Source organism: Falco rusticolus, chromosome 1 (genome assembly GCF_015220075.1).
Source record: "Falco rusticolus isolate bFalRus1 chromosome 1, bFalRus1.pri, whole genome shotgun sequence".
NCBI classification, from domain to species: Eukaryota; Metazoa; Chordata; class Aves; order Falconiformes; family Falconidae; genus Falco; species Falco rusticolus.
The window spans coordinates 60,550,063-60,567,400 of NC_051187.1; the positions used below are offsets into that span (position 1 = coordinate 60,550,063).

At 44.8% G+C, this 17,338-nt stretch overlaps 1 protein-coding gene across 6 annotated transcripts in view; it reads right to left on the reverse strand.

Moving 5' to 3' along the window:
* Positions 1-506: 506 nt before the first annotated feature.
* The window catches only part of SLC20A2 (solute carrier family 20 member 2), a 59,052-nt gene continuing 42,220 nt past the window's right edge, over positions 507-17,338 (reverse strand). For 2 of the 6 annotated variants that reach the window (XM_037381208.1, XM_037381217.1), the window contains 3 exons: positions 8,701-8,886; positions 7,912-7,996; positions 1,502-2,208 (listed from right to left, as the gene is read on the reverse strand). In XM_037381208.1, the coding sequence (XP_037237105.1) occupies positions 2,044-2,208; positions 7,912-7,996; positions 8,701-8,886 (436 nt within the window). In that variant the 3' untranslated portion in view covers positions 1,502-2,043. Of the gene's footprint in view, positions 2,209-7,318; positions 7,404-7,911; positions 7,997-8,700; positions 8,887-17,338 lie in introns of all 6 variants that reach the window. The other 4 variants (XR_005103306.1, XM_037381226.1, XM_037381202.1 and 1 more) reach the window with 4 other exon arrangements.

The following is a 17,338-nucleotide window of genomic DNA, read 5'->3' on the forward strand; positions in this document are numbered from 1 at the left end:
TCCTCCACAGGTGCCAAGTTGTCTTTGTGCCTTTACTGGCTGCTCTGGTCACTCAGCCGCTGCTCATCGTCCCACCTGTTTGCCGGTGCTATTGGTACCGTGGCTCTAGGGTTTCAGAGGGGCTGGAAACTGAGTGCCATGGTGTTGCAGCAATGAGGATATTTACAGAGCCCTCGAAAGGAGGGTTAGGGGAGCACCTGGAGCCAGTGAGCACCCGGTGAATACATCCAAAGCAGCCCCCGAGCTCCCAGACTTCACCAGGGTGACAGCCATGAGCCAAGCCCCGGGCAGAGCAAGGGCTGGGCACTGGGGCTGCTGGGATGGCAGGCAGAAAAGGGAGGTTTTGTCAGCACCGCACACAGTGCGGTTACATCCTCACTGACCTCGGCGGACAAAGAACAAAAGGCGGCAGATGCCAAGGAGAAGGTTTTAGCTGCCTGTGGAGCCTTCCCGTTACGGCTGGCACGGCTGAGTAATGCTCAAAAAACCCAAGAGGCAAACAGTGATAGGGGCTGTTTATCTTTTTATTATAAATTTAGTATGAATGACCAATGGAAAAGTCACAATGGAGTACCAAGAACATTTTATCAAAATTTTAGCAGCATTTAAACAGTAATAGATTCCCAACCTCCTCTGGGCACCCCTTGCCCTTTGCTTCCCCACCCACAAAACAGTAACCTTCACCCAAATGTGCTTTCCAAAGCCGTGCAGGGGATGTAGCTAGCCATTTCCCCCTGAGCTGCCGTGAAAAAATTTCATCCCAAATGCTGGTTACCATGCAACCGCCATCCATGCACAGCCAGGCTCCCGTCCCACCCCTGCAGCACAGCGGGAAGCTGCTGAGCTGTGGCGCGGGATGGGACTCGCCAACGGGACCCAGCATCTGCTCGCATCCTTGCCATGCTCCTGACATGCCAGCCCTTGTGCGGGTCAGCACTCCCATGGGCGCCCACACCTTCAACCATACCACCAGGGCTAAGCCCGTTCCCTACCCGCTGCTGCCCTTCGGTTCTGTACCGGGGGGTGCCACGCACCCCACAGTCCGGCTCCTGTACCTGAGAGTGTGTGGTTGTGGCTGGATGGACAGAAAACGAGGAGACTGACGGTCCGTTCTCCTGCTGGAATTGATAGCAGGGCAACCGGGAGCGGAGACTTGAAGGGGAAAGGTAGAAGGTGAGCAGTGACGTACTTCAAATTCAACCCACAAAATGAAGTCAGTCTAATATCAGCTAATGTGGAGAACTGTGGTCTGCCTACTAAGTAACGAGAACTAACTTTTTTGTGCGTGCTTTTTTTTTTTTTAAAGTTACAATAAGACATGAACAGTACTAATCCCAGCCTCGCTGGTGGGAGCTTGGTGAAAACAACATTGAGTTAGAGGTGGGGAAACACAACACACACTCACACGTGTAGACAACGACATAGTATCGGCAAGCTATTCCCCTGCTTCTTTGGTACTTCCTAAACTTTCTTATCCAAAATATATAAGGGAAATGCACCATTTAAAAGTTACTGTTTGTAAGTATTTACACAGCCATAACCATCATGCTATGATACACAAAGATCAATATGATATGAACAAAGTTATTTTATGAAAAGCACTTCTGCACATTTTTATTTTGTTCCAGTATCTTAATAGCTTTAAAAAAATTCATGTGTTATGCAGTCCTGTACCTCGCTTCTTCTTATATCAAATGGACAAGAAACATTTCCTAATCCATACTCTTCTTCAAAAGATTAAAAAATTGCCACCAAAATGATACACTATGTACAAATTTTACTTAATATTAAATTCTAGGCAATTATTTTCACCCCACTGATAATATAACTTAGGTATTGTTACCTACTATATGCATATATATTTCTTTAATATATAAGAAATGGCACCACATCACCATGTCACCAATATGACACATTGTTATGTACAGTAGATAAGAAGTTAGATATGGAAGATGGATCCTCTCTGACTGGTTCTTTCATGGGAACGCTTCTCCCCTGGGTAGTAGCTTGGCCATTTCCCCTTTTCCCAGCGGGGGAGGCTCCTCAGATGTAAGGCAGGATCCCGTACATCAGCAGTGCCATCACTCCAGCGCTGAACAAGCCAGCTACCGGCACAGTCACAAACCATGCCAGGAAGATGTTGCGGAAAAGGCGCCAGTCGACAGCTTTCTTGGAGCGGATCCAGCCGACGGCCACCACGGAGCCGACCTTGGGAGCGTGGGGAAGAGAGAGGGAGACGAGATGTGAGGGGTAGGTCCAAGCAACAGTAACATGCCCACGGCCACACCAATGCCAGTCAGCTGATACCAGCTGATAACAAATGTTCTGAGATAAAGGATCCCCTGATGATACTGATGGCTCTGTTCTGGTGGGGTCACAGGAGGGCGATGCTTCCAGGGTGCTTTAACCTTTATTTTGCAATGATCTCCTGCTTTTCCACAGGCCTCGGGGGCAGCCAAAGGAGAATAAATGTTTGTGGGTTTTTCCCTGCCCTGCTAGCTCCCAGATCGGCCATGAGTGCAACCGAGGCAGCCCTCCACCTGCCCGGCACCTGGCTTAGTCTGTAGGGAAGAGGGCAAGCATCCACGGAGTCTGGCCAGGCTTTGGTCTAAATGATAAAAACCCTGGGGAAGTTGTTTTTGAGGCTCTGCTGGAGAGTGTGGCATGGGGCCAGCTGCGATAGCTAGTATGGTTCCTGTCCCACTTGCCTGTTTGTTCTCTTGCTGGTTTGGGATGTCCTGCCTGTTCACCCAAGCAGCTGCTGAACTTCTGCAGCTTATAGTCTCACATATGGAGCTGACTCCAAACCGCACCTATGTATTTCAATACTGTGGGCTATAAACAGCAATGGCAATGTAAGCAGCTAAGCTCACCCTGGAACAGTGATGGTAACTTGGCAGGGGGCAGACAGACCATGCAAGGTTAGATCCAGTACAGCTGCCTACATCAAACTCACCAGCCCAAGCCTTCTGAGAAAAAAAACAGCCCTTCTGGACCACCCAGCCAAGCAAAGCACCCAGAGCTAAAATCCTCCTTGTGGAAAAAGACATCAGCCTGATGCTATGGGGCATGCAAACTGCATGGACATCAAGAAGCCTGGCTTCAGGTGGGCAATGGATAAACCACCAAAATATCCTTCAAAGGCACTGCTGCCAGGGCAGCTGGGTAGGTCAGTGTTTTTGAAGACAAACACGCTGTGGCATGGGCAAAGCTACAACCTTTTCTTCCTTCAAATGTATTTTCAGTTAATGAGCTCGGCTATAAACCCAGCCGATATATATATATTTTTTTTTAAGAAGGAAACTGGACTGAGAAAAACATTTCCAGTACAAAATGATGCAAAAACTTCAAAAACGCTGCATTCTTACTGCCCTGGAAGTGGCCCTCCATGCTGTTAACGACAATGTGTAAATCAGTGAAAGTCTATTCAAAGCATATGGTAAAACAGCTAGAAATGTGGATGGAATACCCTGTTTTGAAGAAACTTCCAAGACACACCTGGGCTTGTGCTCCCTGAAATGCCATCCCTGCCTCCTCTTCCCTGCTTCTTTTCTTAATTAGGGTATCAGTCCCTACCTGTAGATTAGAAGATGGGCTGCTCCCCATGTGTGGTGCCAGGAAAATGATAAATGCTGGGAGGACAAGGAAGCAGGGAGAGATAGGACAGGCATATTGAATCTGCATCTTTCATTAACACCTATTTAACTTCTAACTACTGCTTTTTGCAGAAACAGTTATTTGTGGAAGACCCCGTAACTCTAGGGAAATAAGACTCTGAAAAACACCTGTGACAGAACAAGGGAAAGCTAAACTTGATACTCTAGGACTGAAAAGTCCTCCCTCTAAAGCTTGACCCAATAAGGGAATCTGATACTACTTAATCTGAATATCCCTAGCGTGGGCAATACACTATTCTGTATTCAGGAGCTGTAAGTGTATTTAGGAGGTGCCCAGCTAAGAGGAATCCTACAATTCTGACTATATCAAAGCATTACCCTGAGGAAACTTTGTTTTTCAGCAGCTCAGGTGTTAGGCTCTGCTTTACATTTTGCACATCCTTAGCATCCACCTGTCATGCTTGCAACAAAAAGCATTGCTTTTTGAGCTAGCCTGCAGCCTACGTATGACAGTCTCTGAGTCCTTCCTGAAATTTAAAAGGTATCAGCAATGATGGCATTGGTAATCTGTTTTAAACATTATTAAAGTTTAGTTTATTAATAGTGATTTTGATGGACTACAGGTTAGGAGAGTAGCTAAAACTTGGGTGTAGGGACACTACACCGTCTGAAGAATTTCAGATGGTATCTACTTTGAGATTGGTTTGAAACCAGTGCAGTTTGCCTTCAGTATGCTCTGCTCAAAGCATTACAGAAATACTTTTGGCTCTCTTGTTCCTGTGCAATGGCACATCAGAATAACACACAGGACATGATAATTCTGTCACAGCAACACAGAATATTTTTCAAAACCCCAAAATCGTAATAGCAAAACCGAACTGATAAGTATGACCTCAGCAAAGTTGCTTTTGCACAGAAAAAGCATTTAACTCCTGCACTTTGATTTTATCCGTAAGCGAGCACGTTCAATCTGTTAGAGCCGAGAAATGCCTGTTTATTTCTACATCTTGTATCTTAGAATAAATAGCAGGCAGTGTGTGTAAGATTCAATACGACCATTTGCCTACCTGGGCAGCAGAAAGGCAAGATACGCATTCACACCACACCAGCTTTTCAGTGCTAATTCCCAAAGGAGGTTGGAAGGGTGCAGGCAGAGCGATGTGGCTACCATGTTCAGACTCACATATCCCTTTGGAGGATCAAAAGGTTAGGTCTTTCCCTCAGGCCCTCTTGGAGGCTTTCAGGGGAACTTTCCTCTCCCCTTTGACTTGTGGCGGGGATGATGATGCGGTTCAGGCTCTCAGCAGGCACTGAGCGTGGAAAAGCTGCTGGGCTGCAGATTTAGGACAGGCATGTTGGGTGGTGGCCACCTCATGTAGACCAAACCCTCTGATTTAGGACCCAGTGCAACTCCTGATGTGAGAGGGTGTGACAGATTTTTCTCAGAAGATAATGCTTCCTGCTACCAGTCTCCAGTTTGCCACCCCATCTGCTCCAAGACCTGAAAACTGCCACTCAGAGTTTTCCTTCATACTTGGTCTCCACTTTTCATTATAGTCTATTGTTTCACCTCAAACAGGTCTCCCTCTACCCAAGATGTTTCACGCTGCTCCTTCTTTGCCATCGGTTTATCTAGTTGCTGCACGCTCAGTTGACTGACACCCCTTCAGTAAGGCTCCCACTTTAGCAAATGCTATTCTGCTGTAGAGCAAATATTGGGGAAAGGAATACTTCCCACTCGCTGATGCCAGAGGCTTAGCACCAGGCTCGCCCTGAATCCGTTTTCTTTTTGATTTCAAGGGCAAAATAATTTTTCTGCTGATTTTTAAGGTGGTGTTTCTGCCTCAATGGCCGACAGCACTTTCAGAGAGGCATTCTCCCATGGAGTAAATGATACGTAACAGTTCTTTTATTCCTTCACTGGACCCTTGGAGGAAACAAGGAATGCATCTGTTACAAGTGTTTGCTGTATCTTGTGTTGATCGCTTAGAATCTTTCAACTCATGATCTCATTATGCTGAAACACAGAGTCGGTTATAATAATGTGACATCCTGGAACGGTCTAACCTTATTGCGATGGGGATCTTCCTATTAAGAATGATCCATCTAATGAGATGCAGCAAACTACAGGGGAGCAGATACGGACTAACCACATCAACTGCTTTTATGGAAGTGTTTTTTGAAAAGAATTAGTTTGCTCTGCAGTTAGAAAAGACCAAGCTTTTAACTGCATTGAGTCAATGAATACCTCCTAATGCTGCCCTCTCATTAACTTATGGCTTCCAAGACATTTTCTTTTTAAATTCAGCCCATTTGTCTGCACCCAAGTGTATTTTCTCTTTTACAATGAGTGGCTAGAAGTGATTCATGCATGCAACTGGGATAATCAAAGCTGTATTATTCTCTCTGGCAGATTCTTAATCATGCATTTGATATACCAGTCAGCTTAAAGGGAGGTGGTTTCAGGCTAGCATTTTTAGAACTGGATCATGTTGTTATTATTTTTCCCCTCCCTGCTTGATTCAGAGGCACCAGAGTTTGGCCAACACCAGGCAATCTGAACAGCCTTTCAGAGCAGCTCAGTCTTGGCTGCTTCTCAAAGAACTCTACACCAGAAGAAAGAGATGATTTTGCAGTAGAGGAAGGCTTTCTGAAGAAATGGTTTTCAGCAGAAAAAGGCTGAATGAACCAACTTGGGGCATTTTGCAGCATCGATGTGTGGATTTCATTGACTCTTTCACTGGAAACCAGGTCAATGTCACAGGCAAGGATGCCTGGCTTCTGGCCAGCCCGCCTGCCATGCTGTGGAGCAGTTAGTCCTGAAAACCTGCCTGCCCCAGCCAGAGCTGGAAGGGCTCCAAGGTCCCCAGGGTGCAGCAGTGAATCCTACAGGATCTGGCTCTTGTAGGGCTTGGTGGTATGTCCCGAAGCAGAGGGGCTTTGCTGCTCTGCGGTCTCTGATTTCAGAGGGGCTTTCCCATGCCCTGCCAGAGGGTGAGGGATACAGACAGCTCTGCATGTCCAAGAGCTTGGGAGTCCATGGGGAAGCAAAGAAAGATGGGGTATTTGGCTGAGGAATTTCCTGGGGAACGAAATTCCAAATTCCCACTATGTTATTCCAACAGTGTAAATGTCCACATGCTCCCTGTTGCCTACAAACAATGTAAATGTCTTCTCACACAGCGTATATATGACACAATCAAATTCTGCTCATTACCCAGCTTACGTATGTACTTCAAACTGGTCTTTTTAAAAAAAAAAAACAAACCAACAACCTTGTTCAAATTAAAAGGGCCAGATTCTGTATTATAATGCACAAAAGTGAGGACAAGTTGGTTTAAAAGAAGAGAGACATTAAAATATTAGCTTAAGATGTAGCAGTGTTTTTCATACAGGTGGCTCTGAAATACACGTAACCGGGATCACACAAACCATGAGTCTACATTATTTTAATAGGTCTATATTAGTTCAACATGATCACATAAGGGTGAAAGACGTTCCAGACTTTTGTGCAATTACTTATAACGCTGACTTTGCTTAGCCATACAAGCTTTAAAAGCGGTTCTTGTTATTTTGCGATCACTGCCTGCACGGCACATCGCATAGTGAAGGCAATCTGCAACGATCAGTATCTCTTGTATTTTGTTATGGTTTGTCCTAGCGATGTGATTTACTGATGTGATCACTGCAAACTCCAATACCTTGCAATGGGTGGAGCTTATTGGAATACCCACATTTGAGGCTACAAGTACCGTTAGCGCACACATTACTTCAATGCAAAATCCACTGTGAAGAAATAAAAAAAAAAAAAAAAAAGACAGATGGAAAACCTGTAGTAAAAGAGTTATATGCAGGAAATCCCATGCCATGCACTTATCAAGAAAGTGAAGTATAAATGATGAATGGTGCGCAGCCTCTGAACAAGGGAGAAATGCTACCCAACCAGGTTCAAATGGCACCGTCGGAGGAAACCAGGCTCTTCCCTGTAATCATTTGCTTTAAAATTGAAGTCATGTTTTTGCAAGTGCTGTTTTTCTTTAGCCACAGCTACAAGGCTCACGCTGTGCTTGATCTCAGCAACTTTACTGTGACAACTCCAATGCGGTTTTTTTGGAGCCTGATTATTTCCCAGTGTTGCTGGCACAGCTGAGACAGGCTGATGCACCTCCACCTAGCTGTCCTCCGTGACTGGCTGTTTTCCCCTCGCTGTGCCATTATCCGCTGGCTCGAGCGGCACGATTTTAAGATGAATAGTCCAGACTGCCTTGACTGCAGTCACTGGGCAAAGGCATACCTTGCAGTGTGTAGTACTGACAGGAAGTCCAACATTGGAAGCTACCACAACTGTGAACGCCGAAGCCAACTCAATAGTGAATCCACTGCGGGAAGCATAAGAAAACACTTCACAATCACTCTTTGCATCAGTCTGGACTGATACCATGCAGCGTGCCAAAGTCTTACCCGTTTCTTCTTTCGACTGTTTTATCTCCAACTGATTTTTGGCATAGGAATAAGTTAAGAGAACAAGGAAGGGCTGAATAATGGGAACGGCACAGGCTAGTCATCTGTAGTAACCCAGCTGCACGGCTCATTGCGTCAGGGACCTTTACTACTCTACGCTGCAGTGAATCATGCCTAATTAGTAATTCGGTTAAGCACCAGCAGAGGTCGAGTATGCATTAAGGATGAAAATTACTGTAATAAATACATATGGTTTTAATAGTCTGAAGGGCACTAGGAAAGCCACTGTAATCTTGCCATTTCCAAATGCACCTTCTGCCACACTAATTAGGTCATCAGCACAACACTCTGTTCACGTAGACTTCTACAGCTCCAATGCATTCAGTATTAGTTTACAAGGTTATCTTTTTTCCTTTCTTTCTTTCTCATTTCTTTTTCCTCTCCTTTTCCATTTTTTTCTTTCGTTTTTTAGAAAGACGGAGAAGTCAAAGCCAGGTTATCATCAAAATCAAAGCACAGCAAATCCAGCAGACAGCGTTACAAACAAAATCCTGGAGCAGCGATTTCTCAGATTGATTAACGCACAAAGTACACACAACTGTAATGACAACTGTGCACCTACCTTGATGGCGTGATTGGAGTGAGGTCTTTACCCATGGTCTGGATAACTCTTCTACCCCAGACCCAGAGACCCACACAGATCCCGACACCTCCATAGAACAGCAGCCAGATGGGAGTTGACGCTTCTTGCATTACACCACCTTGCTCATAGATAAGCCAGAGCGCGACAAGGGGACCAATTGCATTGCTGGAGAAACAGGAAAACATCATCCAAGTTACAAAAATGCAGATAGTTGCCTTGAAAGAAGTGTCTTACTTTCTGTGTGATTTTTCTTCATCGTGTGTGCAGCACTGCTCTGACTTGACCCTGCAGGCAACACCCTTCCTTGCTCAGAAAGGCTGTAGCAGGGGACTCTTATCATGTTGCTTTTTCATTTGTCACCTCATCACTGATAACTATAGTGAATGTTGAAAGGAATTTCTCTCTTACAAATGGTTTCCTGAAATGTCAGAGTTGGTAATACCTCATTATGTCTGTTCTGGGACAAAACCCAGTCTTTTCAGTACTGCGCTGAAATTACCTCGAAATTTACCAATTTAAGAGATCTGCATCTTTAAAATTCAAGTATTAAATTAGCTCTTTTTGTCAAAGAGGGAAATTAATGAACAAAATTACCATCATAGACAAGAAGATACAAACATAATCTAGTCTGAGAACCTGTAACGTTTGAAGATATGATCCGAATGCAGCCAGGAAGGTGACTTAGTCTTCTTCAAATGCATTGTAGAGCTAGTTGGACCAGCTCAGAGAGGACTCCTTGGTGATACACAGCTAGTGTAAGCCCTTTTTGCTACCCTGCTGCTGCTATCTAGAAAAACACTAAAAGTCAGCAACACTGAAGACCCCACTCCTAATGCAGGTCATTTGATATTGGTGGCTGGAGTCTCCAGTGCCTGGAGTGAGACTTCTGACTCTGTTTATTCTAAAAAGGCGTCAAGTTTCTAGACATGAGAGTTAGAAGAGAAACTTGAAAGCTAGTATCCAGTTACTTTAGATGCTTAAATACTAAAAAACAGGTAAGAACTTCTATATCCTTTTATCTTTTTCTTTTTTTTTTTTTTAAGTTCTTTTACTAAAGGGAGTACCCGCTTGCCCTGCTGAGCAGCATTTATCCACCACCAAAAAAGCGTAAGAGGCGCAACACTGCACTTACGTCTAAGTAATCATGAGGAAAGCAGAGCAAACCTGTCCAATGTCATTCAAAAAGTCTGAAAACCATCAGGAAGCTCCCCTCTTTGTAAACCGATAAGGAGCGCGGGTCGCAGCAAGCACTGCAGGCAGGACCGACAGCTATGCTTGCCCCGCAGCCAGGACCAGCTAAATTTAGTTCCTGGTCTCGCTCCAAAGCACACAGATGGAGTAACGGCCAGTTTTAACATCAAATGTTGTACAAACCAAGCCACCGTAACCAACAGTTAATAATTTACTTGAATCCCATCTTTACAAGATACAAGGTGCTAGGGGCTGAGTGCTAATCGCCAAGAGATGAGGGTCGTCAGCACTGCAAAGCTCGGTGCATCTGAGCAACACGAGACCCTCCTTCTTTCTTCTGGTCCTTAAGAAATCAAGCTCTAAACCCTGAGAAGCAGTCCTGGAGCAAAGTAACTAGGAACAAATTTTCCCTTGTAAACACACACACATACACCAACATTCAAGCTGTGAGGCAAACAAAAATATTTCAAAATGCTCTTCGATACAAAAAGGAATGAATAATTCTTATGGATTTTGAAAAAGAAGCTGGAAACAAATTAGTGAGCTAACATGGATAATAAAATCCAGTGAGTTTGAAGACAGTGGGTAGTATGATGAAGAACTAAATACACTTTAAGTAAAGAGTGATTTCCACTAGCAAAAATACTTTAAATTTCCGGTCCAATACTGTGCTTGAGTATGCGTTTGATTTATTGCATTTTTGCATGAGTGAAAGGATGCTATGTGAAAAGTCCTTAGTGCCTAAATGCAAGATTTATTTTACCTTCAAGGAAGAAGAGATTCTTGATCGAAGCATTTCTAATATTTTTAAGTCATCCTGCAACTTCTTTGCCAGGGTTTTCAGGTGTGGATTAAATTACTTGCACATTTAAAAGCCTTGTTGTGTATAGAAAAGGAACGGTAATTCACTGTACCTTCAACTGATGGATGCAGAAGGATGGCTAAAGGCAACTAAAACGTTGATCAGATGAATAAAGGGAAAACTGAACATCCCTTCTTATAGTGCTGTACGACACAGGGACAACCTCCCTGTTGAAAGTAACAGGTACATTTGGAGCGAGCTCAGGCTCTGATTCCTGACTGTTCTGAAGAGATTATGGATGGATATTTGTCAGTCCTAATGTAAATGGGAAGACAGAAAAGGGTTCAAAAACTACAGCAGCAAACTATGCTCTTTTGTACCAAAATCCAGTTTTAATTATTTGCAAATGCTACACCTCTGTGAATCAACTAAGCTTAATCCTTGAAGAAAAGGTTATTTTCTTATTTGTGGCAACGGAAGGCAAGGCAAAACTCTGCTGATTTATGCTCAGCCTTGGAGGATCCGCGTGGCTGATGCTGCCCAACAGATCAGAAGAGACAACACTGATGCCCAAGGAGGCAGCACTTCTGATACCTTCCCTGCAGGAAAAGAAAGCAGAGGAGCACAGGATCCATATATGCTTGGAAAGTCAAAAAGGTAATTAACTGCATTTTCATTTGGGGGTATCTACACCATTGGTTATCCATACCAGGCAGACATTTCTCCTCTCCCTGTAAACCACGTTCAATATGACTTCAACATTCAGCTCCTAGGGACAACGGCATCTCCCAGCCTGAATACCTGCAAGTGGCTACCAGCAGCCAGCAAACCGGCAGTGGCATGCAGCCGGTGGCTCTGATCTACCACCATCATGGCTCTTCAGAGGGCTCCTTCAGCTTCTGGATTCGTTCAGTAGGTCCAGTCCCAGGGGCTTGTGGTATCAATGCTTCCTATGCCAATGGAGAACAGCTTTAGAAGCCGCCGCTAGGCCTGTGCCACCACAAAACTACCAAAAGCTCACAATGAACGCATCTGACTCATGAACTGCAAAGAGTAGGATCTTGGTACTGCACACATCAGCTTCGAGACGTTACCACGAGCATGTGCAATCAACTGTCCTTGGGACTAGGCAGAGTTCATCAGTAGAAGACAACCAGTCCCAACAGGAGAGTAAGAGAGAAACAACACATCAAAAGAAACCCCGCATTGTTAGGTAAAAGACTTTGCTTTGAGACCTTCTGTGGTTATAAGATGTCTCCTACAGCTGAGTGACTAAGCAGATGAACCATGAGGACGTTGGCTAGAGTGGGATGTGGCTTTCACAGTATTTCCCACCAGTTCTATCTCATTTGACTGAAGACATGATTAGCAGGAAAGCAGACCTCAAATCTTCCATGCATTTGGCTAGGACTCATTTCACAAGTCTATTTTCAAGAAGTGCTCTTACTCTCCCACGCAGCTCTCTTACTTGCCTTAACCACCTCTCCTTTGTGCTGGAGCTCCAAGTCTTATTCGTGGTAGTTAAAAGGGAGAAGAAAAAAGCCTGAGGTGGTCATTCAGGGGCTCTGATCCACTAACCGCATCCATCTATGTGTAAAATTGTCACTATGCTCCTCGGTAACTGAAGTGCTTTCGAGGATGTTACTGTATTATTTAGCTATTGGGTTTAAAGGCCAAGATAAGCTACTTCTGTCATGGTATTACTTTGGTTTTGTACACCTCGTATCTTTTTTCCACTGAAAACAAGACAGCGGACATTATGAGTCAACTTTGGGATGAGTTTATAAAATGTGATGGCATAAGAAGCCTAACTCGCGAGTCTACCTCTCGTGAAGTGTAGTCTCCATGTCCAGTATTTTTCAGTAGGCTCCACCAGCCCCGGTTACTTACAGGGCACAGGACGCTGGAGCAGGGGAGGCATGCAGGGGCTGTTTGCCTTCGCTGGAGGTGTGATACAGGATTAAATGCCATCTACAGTAACGCTCGTACTTGCAGACGCGTGTCATGGTGGTTCAGCGAAGTGCTGCTGAGTGTTTCTGAAGTGCTGCCTGACCCTCATGATGATTTCGCTAGCTCTCTCGACTAACATGAATTGGCATGACTTCTCTTTTTCTGCTTGCTTGTGCCAGTTGAGAATCTGTCCTGCACCATTTATAAAGCTGTTGTGAAAGATAGCATTTGACAGTGAATCTGTACTATAAATAGAGTTGGCTTCTCCTCTCCCCTGTGAGACAGATAGTATTACCAACCTAAAAAAACCCACATTCAGCTAGCATGAGACAGGCTTAGAAATTACAGTTTCCCATGCACACACACACAAGCAGAAATTTTTAGGTATCTCTGGGTCACAAGTCCAGGTCCTTCTCTGGAAGAACAAGGACTACGGGTTTTTTGTTTGTTTATTTTTAGTAAAAAATAGGGATTTTTTCAGTAATGGAAGGATGCCATCAGCTGCATGCTCTATTGCTAAATCCCATCAAACTTGTCATAATATTTCCTAAACTAGCAACATTGCTATTACCTCGCTACTCCTTATTTGAGGGGAGCAGTGTGTTGCTCAAAAAGACAATCTAATCGCATTTGAATGCTAAGCTCTGAATAATCTTTCCATTATAATCCATAAACTACAGACTACTTGATGACCATGCTTTGATTCTCTGCTACCTGAAAAAGGCAGATTGTTTCAGCCACTTTTTCTAGTTGGGTGACAGAAGTTTGACACATACATTATCACTGATTAAAACTGAATGACGAGTACAACACCCATCCGAGAAATCTATATTAGGCTTCCAATATTATAAATACAGTTACAAAACCCCCAGACATTTCACTGTTTCCCAAACCAGTTTTTCACAAATGAACTTCCCACGGGGAAAATGAGTGGGATGGTATTACTGAGTATGCTGCAGTTATGCCTGGAGACAGCACTCAGTTGAGTAAGGGCACAAGAAAGATCGCCCTGTATTTACCAACAGGAAAAAAATTATGTCTTAATCTCCAGAGATCTCAGATTATTCAGAGTTTTATCCTAGCTCCAATAATCAGACAGTTTTGAAATAGTACACATATCACAGTGCAATAAAAGTGTGTCACAGCTGTGCCCAGTGAAGTGCAAGCTCCGGGTGCGTTAATGAGTCAGGAGGGCGACGTATTTCTTCCTGCAACGCATCACTGCGTACTGTAAATGCTGGCCCTAAACCCCCAACTCCCTGGACCCTGGAGGGTTGCTTTCATCCTCCCCCCTCGCTCACCAACACCAGCCTTCCCCCAGCAAGCCCTGTCATGGGCCCTGCTCACAGCAGGATGGGGAGGGATTCTCGTGTCCACCCAAGCCCCCTGCTCCTTGCTGCTCTCCTCCAGCTTGCCTGCGTGGCCCAACCAAGATGCCATGTAGCTGCACAATTACGGACACAAGTGAAGATTCATATCTACTCAGGACACGGGCTGCACTTTCAGGATGGACTGCTATTAAAAAGGGAAGAAATCAGATTTCAGGCTGTTCTCAGTGATCATAATGGACAGATTAGCTTCCTAAATATTCTAAGTGATCTTGACTGCAGCTGTCAGGGAGGACATAAGAAACACTCACTTCGTAATCAAGCCTTCTTACAGCTCCTTTAGACTCCTTATTTAGCCAGGAGACTGAATCCCACTAAGCTCTCAGTATGCACTGAGATACTGGCAATGTTCTGCCCCTTCCCTCCTTTAATCCCATTGCATTTACTTTAGCAGGAGGGGAAAAGGTGAATCCCACGGCTGTTTGTGTGTGCTGACCCAAAACTCCAGTGAAGTCTGTAGACAGGTGAAAGAAGAGGTTTCCTCTCCCTGTATGTTGGGTAAGCAGGTACTTCCTAGTTACACTTGTGTTGCTTTGCTTAGCAAATGTTCCCTATCTGGCAGCAGTTCAACTGAGAGAATATGTAGAAATACATAAAACACACTAAACATTTTTGCTATAGCTATGAAATAGTTTTAAATCCTGTCTTCAGTAATGTAGCCTATATCTTTTGGATAATAAAAGAGCCACTCTATCAAGCTTGTGCCATCAATCAATATGGCCTTCCCCACAGACTCTAACACGAATGACCCCTTTTTCCTATAATATTGAAGTACGATTACGCAAGGGTAGTCCTGAAGTCCTCCACATGAAATTTAATTAGAGCAGCCACGTTCAAACAATTTATGCAGCAAAACTGACATCCCACACGCAACCACGAAATGTCTGCAAGCAGGTTTCTCCCCCCTACAGCACGTACCAGCTGAACCTTGGTACTGCCTGTACCTTGGTGGGCACAAACATGGACAGGTGGCATGGTCTGCGGTCACCCTGTTCTGTGTGAGCATCAGGGCTCCTGCCACCATCACGATAATAAACCACCTTCCTCCATGGCTGTAATCCATGAGCTGAGTGTAGATGCCTGCTCACACAGGCCAAGGCACATGGCTCCTTCTGTCATCCCCAGGGTTTCTCCTGTGACAGCAGGAATGATGGCCTGAGGCAGAGAGGGAGGGGTAGGAAGGGGCAGAAGAGGCTACCCATTTATAGGAGAAGGAATCTGTACGAGAGAAAAACTAAGCACATGCACAGACAGGTGTGCAGGAGCACAAGTCTCACGCTTTTTCACAGCACAAACAGCAGATTTTAATCAGCAAACCTCACATCAACCTACAGCATCTTTCCGTTTAACAAGCTCCAGAGTCCACCGCTTGAGTCAACAAAAGCGTCTTCTCATTTGTTTGGATGGGCTGCGGCCCGGTGCACCATTTGCTCATAGCTTTCTCATTCCCAAACCCTGTAGCAAAGCAGCCACAGCCACCGTTGTGCTGAGCACAGGAGATAGCTATGGGATTAGCAGTCCTCTCTAGCCATTTCCAAAACAGCCTGCCCAATTGCCCTCATTCTTGGGAGCTAGGTAATTCAGACATTCTTCCAGACTTTGAAACGCAGCATAAACCCCACAGCTTCAGCACCTCTCCCGCTACCTGCATTTATACAGGTAGGCTGCTGCGGCTGCAGCGCTGAGCTCTAGTCATCACAATTCCTGCTGAACCAACCTATATTTACAGAAAATAAGCTCAGTCCAACTCAACTAACAGGCGCATATAATCCCCACCAGCCAACAAAGCCCAGCCTCTCGGACTCTCTGGAAAGCTGGCTCTGAACAAGCATTAGGAAGCTGGCAGTGCTCCTTGTGTCACGCTCCTGGCCCAGGTCTTTTTTTCCATCCTGCCCTTTTTATTCTCCTGTTGCCCTTGCAATGACCTGACGTGCTCCCTTTGTGCTCGGGTGCTGAGCCAGTGGGACCTGCTCACTTGGCGCCGCTAATTAAGTTCAACAACAACATTTTTTTCAGCGGTTCTGTCCCAACACATTTAGTCAGGATTTTAAATTCTTTAGATTTCATTCAGCCCATGTGCATGATGGTGTCACAAGGCTCTCGGCCCGGCTTAGTTAGTCCCAGCTCTGGAAGGGCTCCAGCATCCTTGACACAGCGTATAAACTCTGTGGCAGGGGGGCAGGAGGGGATGGTCTGAACAAAACAGCCACCCAAATAAAGAGTTACCATGACTCCCTGTTTCTTTTAACACACAACTGCCCCAGCCAGGATTCCTGCTGATGTCAGCCTAAACATGAGCCCTGACTGCTGCAAACATCAGCTCCTACAGCACAGACGGCCGGTATCGCTATGATGCTAAAAAGCATCACCTTGGAAGAAACTGGGGGCCTAGCTACCCTTATAATGAGTTTGTTCTGTAGGCAAAGGCAAAAGACTCGTTTAACTCTTCTAGGTCCTGGGGAAAAGCCTGGGCAATGAAACAAGGGAGATCTCTGTATGAGCTTTTGCCCACTGAAGTGCTATCCAAACTATTATGGGGCACTCCTGCTCCATAAAGTGTTTCTGAGATGCATCCTGGTTCAGTCCGTACCACATGCTTCATGCTTAAATATCCTCTAAAACAGGTCAACCATTTAACTACCTGCACTTCTTAATTTTTACACTAGCTCTTAGTTTTTCTCTCTTCACTCCTTTTTATCTACCTGCACTTCTTAATTGTTACACTAGCTTTTAATTTTTCTCTCTTCACTCCTCTTACCTGCTCCTGTCCCTTCAAGGGATATCAGCAAAAAGCCTGATGGAAAATAAATAGAAAACGTAGGACAAGGGTGAGTTCCAGGACGGGGAAAGAGAATGTAGGAGACCAATGCAAAGAAAAAGATATGGACAACGGAGGTGCTGCCTTAAATATTTAAGTGAGAAGCTTAAAACCAAATGCTTTTTTGGGAAAGTGGGATTTTAACAACAGGATTTGAAGCTGAGAAAAAAAATAAAGAAGCAGCTTGAGAGCAGCACCTAAAATGAAGAGAAGGAATGTGAACGAAGGAGGGAGATGAAAAGATAGCAACCTTCAGTGGAAGACGGTTTGCCAACGCTTGCTTTCTTACAGAAGTGTGGACAGAAAGCTGCGCTACTAGCTAGTTTCTACTGCATTATTTTTAAAACAACACACTGCCTTTCAAGCTCTGCAGATCTTTATGTGACGTGTGGAGGAGCCAAGAGCCCAGTAAGAAGTCTTCTGCTCTGCTAGACAGACTGGCAAAATGTCTCTGCTACATAATCCACA